Genomic DNA, 12,329 nt, shown 5'->3' on the forward strand with positions numbered 1-12,329 from the left:
TCATCACATGTCTGTATTAATTTGAATCATACACTTATAATTATTGTAAATGAAAAATACAGCCTTCTTCTATTTACATGTCTATTTCGGCTTTTGATTGAGAATATGGCCTCTACTTACTAATTGGCGACAAAATTTTATTTTATAACTAAAAATTGAACTTATTACTCGAGCAAAAATGACAAAAATTTTACATCGTAAATGTCTCAATTACGACGATTCCAGTTCAAAAAAACCGTCGTAAATGGCCTGATTTCTTATAGTGTTGATCAATTTTAACTGAAGTTTACATGTACCATATAATTGGAAATAATAAAAAAATTATTGGAGAATATATTTAGTTTATTTTAAAATATAATTTTTAGATTTAAAAAAAAAGAATCGATAATTTTTCATATTTAGTCAAAAATTGATCAATTTCACTTCTTGAAAATTAAAATTAATTATTATTAAAGTTATTTACAATAAGAAATGAAAATTTTATTTTTGAGTTAATAGTGAACATTTTTTATATATATAAAATGAAATCACAAAAATAAAATAAATTACCAATTTATTTAAATACATATTTCAACTTGAGAAACTTTTACAGTCAAAACAAACCGGCAACTATTAACCTACAAGGTAAATATTTATACAGTTTATATTTACTGTTTGCGAGCTAAGATAGGCAGTTTAGTTAGTCAAGGGCTGAAAAAACAAGTACTCTCTTAGCTACTCTTACAGTCTTACAATGCCTATTTGCAGGAAGTCAGAGGAGATGAAGAGAGTTTAAATTTTTCAAGATGCACAATAGTAGCAAGGTGGCTAATAATGAAAACTGGAAACAGAGAAGCTTACATTAAATAAATGGAACAAGAACAAGCAATGCTACCAGCAACACTTACTGTTATGAGTCTGCTGTTCAATGTTCATTTAATAACTTTCACAACTAAGCGGTTGCCGATCTAGCAGCAACCAACTTAATTGCATGTATCATAGTCAAGCTTAATTATATATGTTGTTCGTGTACTTTCGTGTTGAAGTTGAGTTTAGCAAGAATATATATGGTCTAAAAAAAGAAGAGGGAACATATATATAAATTTGATATTTATAATTAAATTAAAGCATCAACTTGAAAATGATAAACATACTAATATCAATTTTGTCCTATGTAAAAAAAAAGCTTCACACATGATGAAGAAAGCGGTAGATACAAACTTTGCTTATGCATTATATACTAAACAATTATATTCTTTTATCCATTTCCCTTGAATGGTTTGTTTGGATAAAACTTTTATGTTGGCTGCATATCTTCTCAAGAGCAGCAATAAGATACCATTCAGACTTCAGAGCACAAAAAGTTTCTTCCTCCAGTTCTGCTATCTTTCAATCAACTGCTTGAAGAATTCCAAATTTTCTCCAGTTCTCTCGTGAAGGCTTCCTGTCTTCCAACAACAATTGTAATGTGATCTTTTTTCTCGATAATCTTGACGTTGGCACGAGGAACTCTAGACTGCACATTGTAACTGCATTCAACCGGAATGAGCTCATCATCTCTGCCATGAAACACATTGACAGTGCAAGATAAATTTTTCTGAACCACATCCAAATAATCTCCCATTCTTCCAGCAGTTCCGCAGATGATATTGTGCAGCGTATGCCATGCAGCATTGTGTGTATGACAACAGAATCCATCAATCAAGTATGTCTTCATCCTGCAATAATCATCCAAAAACAATCACAAATTTAATCACTTATCCGTTTAACTATACGTGTGCAGTAGATAAAATTTGCACTGTTGAAAGTTGAGAGTTGAAAGAAAAACAGTAAGCAGATGATGTTATAATAAAGATAACTATGTATTTACACATACATCAATTGGTTGCAGCCATCATTTTCAAAGTAAACGTTTCAACATCTGGTCTATAACCCCAATTAAATTACTAATATTTATATTCCCTTTTCATACTTTAGGAAACCTTTTGAGGAAAGTAATAACAACTAATCGGTTTAAATATCTAATAAATTAAGAAACATCACATCAAACTAAATGCAGGGAGTTTGTATACTAGTTAAATTTAGTTAGTTTAAATCACAATCATTTGTTAATTTGTATCTAGAATAAACCATCTATACGTTAAGAATTTCCTATAAGCAAACATTTCATTTTGGCAAAGGCAAAGTGTGAAGAAAAAGAGAGCTCTTTCGTATTTCGTAAGTCTCAATGGTTGGTCCGACTTATATGAATAATAGAAGTTACAATTGAAATATATGTATGTAGTAATGGCAAATTATGGATCCAACCGTCTTCTACAATTTGAAATAAAAGAAAGTAGAAAGAGGTCTTTTCATGGTTTGAAAATTCATGACGCATGACTTTGATAGACTTGAGAGTGTGTTGTGGCACGGTCCCATTAAAGTGTTCCCATATAAATGTGGTCGCCAGATAAAGCGGTCACTTAGGCCTAATTAAATTGTCTAATTAAGGACCGGACAAAACTTAATTCATTGCATAAGGGGATTGTTGCAATCATATCATTATTTCCCAGATGTTAATAACAAGCTAGCCTGCAGCAATTAGATACACATGGTCCAGTATTTTCATGTTACCTATTGTACACGATCTCGAGCAAACGATTGTTAACAATATTTCGCAAATTAAAAATTATAAGTAACGATTGTATGACCAAACAGAAACTTTTATGGGTAGTTTTCAATAACTGACATTTTCGATACCACAAATTGTCTACACTTTCTTAGCATATATAATGTGATTCAATGGCGCATTGCATATATGTGTTAAAAAGTGACGGAACTTGAATTTATTATAAAAATCGTGCTTAAATAGGAAAGCTAAAAGTTCGAAATATAAATAATCGGGTCTGTTTTTATTATGTTAATGGTAGTGCACAAGGCATGTGAGCGGTATGTGTAGTTAAGAGAAACCAAACCTAAAAATAGTTGAGACTATAACAAAGCTACCAGGACTAACTATGTTGCAGCACTTGGTTAAGATGATTCGATTAAGTTGTTGTTACATAGAGGACACGCCATAATGTTTATTGGATCAACATAATCAAAAATCAAACTGTGTAGATATGTAGGAGACTTGTGTTACCTGTTTCTGGTCAACAGTTTGGTGAGAAATTCCCAGACTCTGTGGTTCTTGCATATCAGAAGACAAATGGTTCGGCTAATATGCTCGTACCAACAAGCAAGTGACGCGCCGAATGCGATCATAGGCCACACTCGCCTCGGTGCCACTTTTCGCATCACATATTGTGTCGCTTGTTCTCCCTTTGGTGCCGGAAAGTATGGCTGTCAAAGTGTCAATCATTATCGAAAAATTAGTATTTTTTTTCCTTTCGAAAAACAAATTGGTTAAGAAATGTGGAACAAATTTACTTACTGGTGCTATGAGAGTTAGAGATTTGACGGAGCCGGGATATTTTACGGCTAGAGCAAGAGCTAAAATGCACCCCAAAGAATGTGCGACAATGTGAAATGATTTGACATTGTTGGGTTCAAGTACTGATTTCTCGATCATTTCTAAATGCTCTCTTATTGTGTACAATGAATCATGTGGTTTCGGACTCTTTCCGAAACCTAACAGATCGAACGCCAAAAGCCTGTACTTCGATTTCGTAAATTTTGAGAATTTCGGAAACAGGGTTTCTGTCCAAAATTCCGAGGATGAAATGAATCCGTGAATGAAAAGCACATCCTCTTCCACATTACCTGATGCACATCAAAAAACAACATCAAAATTTTCATTTTCTAAGAGTGTCATTGTACTTAAGGTCATGTATTTAGTGAGTAATAGTACAATTAACAACATTTACAATGTACTGAAAACTTTATTTCTGCAGAAAAATCTAATATGTTCATAGAATTAATTACCAACAATCAAATATATAACACATGGCATTACCCCATTGGATAGAGGAAAACAGGTAAGAAAAACAGGTGTAAATTTATTATTACCTGCTGGTCCTTCAGCTTTCAGGAAGAGAGTGTCAGAGGTAGAAGATGACCAAGCATTACAAGTTTGGCAATCACAATCTGACCATCTCGGATAGGTATGAGATTTTTTGCCTCCAATTTTACCTTGTAGCATTTCAATGATGGTGGAGTTGATAGTAAATGTGGATCTGCCTTTCTTGAATTTATTCATATCTTGCATCACATTTTTCGTCTCCACTTTGAGACGACTAACAGTTGTTTTCGATACCTCAGAGACTAACGACGAACGTGTGTAGAGAGTATCGGAGATCTCCTCCAGCTGCAGCTTGGAAGAACTTAGGCAAACAATTTTCTTCGACTCTCCTTGTTCAGAAACTAAGATGTTGCCACTACTAGTAATGGCCTTTCTGGCTGAAGTGCAATAACAAGGCTTCCATTCCGCTTCAACGATGAAATCGACAACTTTGTACGTGTAACATAGAAGGAAATCGAGCACATCAAGAATGGAAAACACAATAAAACTTACAAACTCGTTCACGAGATTCCCCGTTAACATCAAAACCGACAACGTTTTGTCCATGACAGCCATTTCGAAGAAAACAAAATTTAGTACCAAAACCAGGCAGGCCACCGAAACCAAAATCTAGAGTTTGCGAAAAATCAATACTCCTAGCTAGCTAGGTTACTAACTAGGAGATGTATAAATGTGTGTGCGTACGATTTCTGGGCTTTCGAGTCAGGAGGAGCAGGTCGTTGATAAAACTTAATGAAAACCAGAAAATGAGAAAAATAAATTGGATGTTGGTGCTCTATCTCCCCCTCTATTTAAATGGTGATTAGCAAAGACTAATTATAAGCAATGAGAGTGGTGGCAGTGGGGAAGAAGTATTGACTAAATCTTGTTAGGTTTTCTGGAAATAATCAAACTGCTTTCAACACTACTGCCTCTTATATGAGGAAAGCGTGTGAGTTGAATTTATGTGTAATAGAAAATTAAGTGGGGAGAAATTAAGGGGGAAGAAGAAAAGAGTGATCTGGCCAAACACGTACGCAGACGGGTAACAGATAAAAGAAAATTCATTGTTTCATTAAAAACCTCGGCTGGCCAAGCTAAATTGGTAGGTGGTAGTTGTTAAGAAAGACCCTTGGTTTCCTTCTGAATAACCCCCCATGCACATTTTTACAAGTTTTCCTAATCTCTTTCATTTCTCTCTTGTTTATTCCCATGTACTGTACTTTTGCTTTTTTCTACATTTTATCTGTAGGACTCTTGGCTTTTTCCTTTCAATCATCCTCATTTATTTTTTACCACAATGTTGTTATGATAATTTTATCTACTATATCCGGAAACTGTATCATTTTGCACAAATATAGTCTCATTTTTAAACCTTCAAACATTTTTTTACCGTCGGAGTTCCACCTATCAATATTGTGACAATATCATCATATCAAGACTGATCCTCTGGGATTCCAAATAACAATTCGAAATAAACCTCTAAATTCCTTCTAAATTAAGAACCGGTACTCAATCCTCACACCTGATAACTTCTTTTTATATATTATCAAATGATTTAAAATTATATCTTACTTATACGAACTCTGCTCTAACATATAATTATCACCAAATATGCCCTTATTCTAAAAACCGTCTTTACGAAATATTAGTACCAAATTTATAGCAAATAATTGAAATTCAGGTTATGCCACTTAAACGTTACTGGTGTAATAAGTTACAAATTTTACAAGATTATAGTATAAGAAAGAGTCACATTTGTGATTCAAGTAAAATGATATCAAATGGTTTAAAATCATATGTTACTTATACGAACTCTGCTCTGACATATAATTGTCACCGAATATGCCCTTATTCTAAAAACCGTCTTAATCGGATATTAGTGGTTATGGCACTTAAAGCGGGTAATCTATTAAACATGTCACTGGTGTAATAAGGAACGAATTGTACAAGATTACAGTATGAGAAAGAGTCACATGCATTTGTGATTTAAGTAAAACGAGTTGATCAGAAAGAGTATATTGATTAGGGCTTGGGGTTGAAGTTATCCAGAGTTACACAAATAGCAAAGGGAAGTAGCCTAACAACGATTAATATGAGGAGCATAGTTTGACAAAGTTAAAAGAAAATAAACTTAAGAGCGACCAACCCTCAAACCTCCCTTTGTATTTATTGCTAGTAGGCCACAGTCCACATGACTCCCATACTCTAATCAGATAACCTCTTTTCTTTTACCACCACCGTCACAACTCACAACCCCCACTTCTTTTTAATGCCTTGCCTTCTGCTTCATTACAACCGCTGATCACTATTTCTTTCTTTTCACAAATTATCATAAAATTAGAAAAATATTAAATTCAGAGCTATTTTTCAGAGCTAATGTAGTGTAAAGAGACTAAACCACCCTCATTGATGCACATCATCAATATTAGGAAAAAATTAATTTAAGAGTAATATAGTCTTTCAGAGTAAGTTTGTTCTGGAATTAAAAAAACTGCTCTAAATTTAACATTTTCCTAAAATTAATATAATAACTTAATTTTGATAAAATTACATTTCATCATTATATTAAAGAAATCATATAACTCTTTAATTTTTTAATTGGCCCTCTAAATTATGAAAGAAGCTAAAAGTAGTGCATCTATCTATTTTTAGACTAAATAATTCAAATTTATTCTTAAGTTTGCTAAATTGTTTCTATAAATTGATGGGGAAGGGGTACCTTTGAGACTGATCAAATGTATATCACATGGGGGCGGACCTCCTCTATGAGTAGGGACTAATTTCAAAAACTTAGAAACATTATTAGTGGAATGCTAAAAAAGTATAAATAGAAATAAGGTTTAATAAAATGTTAGCTAAAATTTGTAAAATGGTCCCTTTTCTCTCTTTATATAAAATTTAAGTTGTTGCAAAAAATTTCCCAAAAAAGTGGTACCTGTGTGCTTGTCTTGTCTTTGTCCTCTGGGAAGATCCTCCAAAACAAGTATGATTTTGTTCATTGGCTTTTCTCACCACAAATATGAATTTTATTCCCTTGCTTTGGCCGTGGCCAAATGATGTCCACTAAGTAGAAGCTTAAAAACAACAAATTGTAGTTATCTGAATCAGTAAAATAATTAATTTAAACTAATGGCTTAAGCTAAATTCCTCCTATTACTAACACATTTAAATATATTTTAAAAAGAAATTAATTACCCCTTATGAGTAATTAAATCAAATAAAATTAAAGGAAATAAGAGTCATTTTTATCTATAATCATTATTTATTTGCTAGAAATTCAAATTTCAACTTATATTATAATTATTGTTAACATATATAATGATATTATATTATTGATAGTTTCATTATTATAATAGTTTCCTGTTTAGAATGTTTTCCTTTATTTGCTATATAAACCAATCTTTTATTGTAATCAACAAGTCATATTATAATAAAACCCTACTTTTATTTTTTTTTCTCCATACTTTATCAATTATATTGTATTGGATCTAAATTCAATTTAAAATTGTATTCCAGTCATATTATATCTTACTAAAAAATTTCTTACATATACAATTATGTTTTAAAATTTTATTTATACATTTTCTAAGATGAATTTAATTTAACCATTTTATTTTAACATAATTAGCGTTTTAAAGTATCATTTAATGTTTATATCGTCGATATCTTTTGACATATTACATATTAGAAAATTAAAAAGGACCATTTTTACATTTAAAATATAAATCTCCATGAAAATTAGATAAATTGAACAAAGGATACACTCTATAGTCTATACACCTATATTTATCTATTAATGGACAAAATTTTAATGTGTAAATTTCACTATGAGGCCTTTTTTAGAAACCTTGCTACTTTTGTTTAGTAGTTTCTAAGACTCTGTAATGGTAGTTTAACAGACAGTTTAGGAAAAACTAACATAATTGACAATACTTGGCACCACCACAAATCTCAAACAACTAACTTGCAAGCTAAACCCAGCCGAGCACTTCCGCTTATCTATTACAGGGTAAGTTGCCCAACTTAACTTATAAAAAGATAATAACATTTTCTCATAAATATCCTAATTAAAAAAATATAAAATATTATCAATTTTGATACACTTAGATTTTGATTCTCTGTGAATATGGAGGATGTAATAAACTACTATAAAAGTAAGGAAATAATAAAGCTGATAGTACTCCAAATCATGGATATATAATAACATCTGGATAGCATGCATGTTGATGCCAAAATGAGATTTTTTTAGTAGTAGTTTTTGTGAAGGACGAGGGGACTGTACATCTACATTAGCATGATCATTACGGTGCTTTTAATCATTATTTATTTTAAATTAGGATATATTTTTTTATTAACTTTTTTTAGTTTAATTTTATATTTGATGCTCAATAGAAAATCGTTTCGTAAGATAAATTTAAAATTTAAAATTTAAATAACATTTCAATAGTTGTGTTTTAAAGAAAGTAATATAAAATTTTTATAGCAAAATTGAGAATTTTCTTCTATCAACATTTATTTGCTACTATTTGTAAAGTTGTAATCTTAATAGCGGTCCCTTCAATTTTGTATATCTTTGACAGATAGTCTATTACAATATTTTATAATTAGTGTATAAATATTTGTAGGTAGTGGATAGTATGGTAGGTGAAATTAATAATTATAATTTTAAATAATATTTTAATATTTTTATTATTTTATTAAAAATAATATTTATAGAAATTTCAGGGATAAAACCAAATTTAAACAACTAACACTAATTAATTAAAGTTATGTATATATATAAAGGAGCTAAATGAATACTTAAGAATGCTTAAGTATCACTCAAAGAGATAATCTAAAATAAAATAAATAATAATTCATAGCTAACAATTGCTTAGATGAACTTTTTAAGTTGAAATATGTCATCCTTGTTTCAAATTTTATATTCTTAAAGTAATTTTAATTCATAATTTAAACAAAGGGTGAAAAAAATATAAAAAAACAGGTGATCATTTTGATTGATTCTTTACCATTAAAATTCAATATTATTCATGATTCTTATTTTTATTGGTTAATTTTTTTTATTATTATCGAAAAGTGAATAATGTTACTGAGGTTAAAACACCTAAATTTTCTGACATAAAAAAATTCTCATACAAATATATGAGATATATGAGGATATTATTTTAGTTACAGAAAATTATAAACATTTACAAAAATATCATTACCTATTAATAGTAAAAACAATCTATATCTTAATTTCATGAGAAAATCTGACGAGGAACATTATTCTCAACGAAAAAATAATACATGTTTAATCAAAATATTCAAATTTGGAAATGGTAGAATTTGATCCAACTATAATAAGAAGCCAAGTCAAAATACGATCACATAAGTAATATTGTTCATGTTACATGCTAAACAATCAATTTGCGTATCATATAAATAATAAATAGGTCATACTAAATATCAGTCCGATTATCACTATTAATTTGATATATTCATAGGCGATAATTTCAACCCTATGTTGAAGAAACAGTCGAAAGGCTCAACGCTAATGAGTAAGAAATAAAGACCCCGCGTGGAGAAATTAATAAAAACATCGGCCGACAAAGCAGTTTTGTGATATAAGTTGATCAATCCCTCATCAACTAATCATAATCAAAATTAATTATATACTTCATCAGAAAAAAGAATTGGACTCTTTCTTCATAGTACGCTATTGATCAGTCCAAATAATTCGTACAAGTAGTTTCTCTGATATTTTATGACCTAATCAAAATAAAGCTAAACATGTCACATTACAGATGTAAAAACCAAGCCTAGCTCAGTCTCATGCATCAATGGCGACATGGTCGGCCAAATTGGCGAGGTTGTGTTATTCTTCTAAGCACGTAATTCACACTACTCGTGTGTGATCCAAAACAAAATTACTGAAGTGATTACTTGGTCACTAGCAATCAACACATCCCATCAGTTGATCAACCTTAACTGTAATCAGACGACAATATAGGTACCCAATTAGTCATGCACCGAAATCATTAATTCTATCACAATTCTAATTTGATATTGATATATGCAATTATATGACCAAACCTATTCAAAAGCCGCCATTGGTAGGTAACAACAAATCATTATCAACACATTATTCATGTATTAGTATACCATTCTGTTTTTAGTTAAACATACAACTGATAGAGACTAACATAAATTCGATCGATTTTTATTTCCGTAATAAATTAATCTTAATTATCATAGGTATTTTTTCTTGATATAATTTTCAGTTTTAATTAATAAATTTTGTGTAATTGGAATGATCCAATGAAAAAAAGAATTATCAAGCATATACATTACAATTGTATTATAATTAATTAAAGGCTACAAAAAGTTGGAGTTCTTGTTCATAGTTTTTCTTAGCTGATTTTCTGGCTCATACTTTGTAAAATGACAATCAAAGTTGGTTGTAATAGCTTCAAGACCTATCTATATAATGCATCTGAACATTTTGGTTCTTCCATTTACATACTGCAGTGTCGTTATGCATGCTTCTGTGTGTGGTCTTTTGTATTGGTATCTGCTAGCTAGGGTTTAAGTCTATTATGTGAAGTAATGTTATGTTTACTATTAAGCCCATCTATAAGAATATATAGGTGGTAAATCATGATCTCAACAAGCTACATTAATTATTTATGTTATTTCTTGAATGTCAATTTGAAAAAAAAAGTTCGATTAATTTGTTAGGTCGTAAGATAATTGAAAAATAAATATTTTATTTGTCTTCGTTGGTAATTACCGGTTAACATGTTAGCGGTAGCGGATTGATTAACTCTTGTAACTGTTGAATTGAGTAGGTCCGCGCATTAAGTTTAGTTGTTCTGAACTAAATAGTTTAATAAATTATTCTATTAAAAAATATTAATCAGGTCTTTTTAATATGTGTCCAAGATCATAACATAAGTACTCACATAAATGAAATTAGAGTTTTTTATCGGTGAAATTGTTGTGTATGCAGGGTCCATCATATTTATGATTTGAAGGCCAATTATAATATATCAAGCTCATAATAATTATTGGTACTTATTTTATGTCATTGTACACGTATTAAACACTAATTTAGTTCAATTTCCTCAATTTTTTAATCGAATACGGCCATTAATTTTTGAAAATTAGTTAGTTTGGATGCAACGGCTAGTTACCAAGAGTATTGAACTTCGTTTGCCAACAGAAATATTAAGATTTGACACATGATAGATGAATTCGATCGAGTTTGCAGAATTTTAATTCTTGATGGACCTAGCTATAAGTCTCACTCTAGTATCTTTCGTAACTGGCCGTAGTTTATAATTTCAACAACTTACGCACATAAATTCCATATATTGGTGAAGAACAACTAGGCGGTTACGATTGAAGAAAAACTTTGGCCGCCAGTGAACAAATATTAATAGCTGTGATTGTTGTTAGATATGGATACAGGGGACTAACTGTGCAATGTATACAATGTATAGTTACAAATTTACAACATTATGCTGTCATCATTTCTTCTTCTTATTTACCGTTTGCCGTCTCTATCAACGAATTAGTACAGTATGCATGCAGAAAGGGTTTAGAAGTACTGATATATCACGTAAACATAGAGCACAATGGTTCAGAAATATCGAAAAATTAAGGAAAATGGGTCGGAAATGAGCACACCATTTATCTATTTCGAAGCAAGATCTTGAAAAATAGTATACTATATGTCTATTTCGAAGATAGGTATGTCTATTTCGAAGATAGGTTCATCAGAAGTGAATGTTTTCAATTTTCAAGAGAAACAAAACAATGAAGTCAACTCATAAAAAATCATCAAACCACTGAGCAACTGTAAACTATATATATAGTAATGACCAGCTAGAACAAGATAAAATAATAGCAGCAAATTAGTTTTAAGAAAGTCAACTCAACTCTGATTGATTCTGATCAGCATGAGTGGAGGAATCTGACTGATCTGCTCTGAAACTCCCCATCCCGAGTTCCAGCTTATAGCAATGTCAAACTATATCATCAATTTTCACCTATACAATGGGCTCACTTTGTTTTACTTTTTTAAATATTCATTAGAAGTACTATATTTAATTTTTATAGACTCGAAATTTGATCTACAAAAGAAGTCCTAAATTAACTAACAAGATTACAATGCAAAATTGATGAGAAATTAAAAAGATTTTTGAAATATTAAAATGTTAGATGTTATAAATGACTATGATTATATACATAATTACGCCCAATTACATTGGTTGGTTATCTTCGATTGAAACTGTGAATCAAAACCAACCAACCTGAGATGGTACATTTGTGACGGTCGACTATAGTCTCTATTTTATGCAGTGAAAGGACATAAAGTTTCTTC

At 30.6% G+C, this 12,329-nt stretch overlaps 1 protein-coding gene across 1 annotated transcript; it reads right to left on the minus strand.

The window, feature by feature from the left end:
- Positions 1–1,074: 1,074 nt before the first annotated feature.
- On the minus strand, positions 1,075–5,011 carry LOC141697474 (putative lysophospholipase BODYGUARD 3). The gene is made up of 4 exons (XM_074501879.1): positions 3,967–5,011; positions 3,392–3,720; positions 3,101–3,300; positions 1,075–1,697 (listed from the first exon to the last, which is right to left on the minus strand). The coding sequence occupies exons 1-4, from the start codon at positions 4,532–4,534 to the stop codon at positions 1,373–1,375; spliced, it is 1,422 nt and encodes a 473-aa protein (XP_074357980.1). The 5' UTR covers positions 4,535–5,011; the 3' UTR covers positions 1,075–1,372.
- Positions 5,012–12,329: the final 7,318 nt, after the last annotated feature.

This window comes from Apium graveolens, chromosome 11 (assembly GCF_009905375.1).
Source record: "Apium graveolens cultivar Ventura chromosome 11, ASM990537v1, whole genome shotgun sequence".
In the NCBI taxonomy this organism is placed as follows: domain Eukaryota; kingdom Viridiplantae; phylum Streptophyta; class Magnoliopsida; order Apiales; family Apiaceae; genus Apium; species Apium graveolens.

Coding starts and splice junctions, on each gene's coding strand:
- LOC141697474 (XM_074501879.1), bottom strand. CDS start 4,534: ATGGCTGTCATGGACAAAACGTTGTCGGTTTTGATGTTAACGGGGAAT. Junction 3,721..3,966: donor GAAAGCTGAAGGACCAGCAG/GTAATAATAAAT, acceptor GATGTGCATCAG/GTAATGTGGAAGAGGATGTG. Junction 1,698..3,100: donor AAACTGTTGACCAGAAACAG/GTAACACAAGTC, acceptor TGATTATTGCAG/GATGAAGACATACTTGATTG.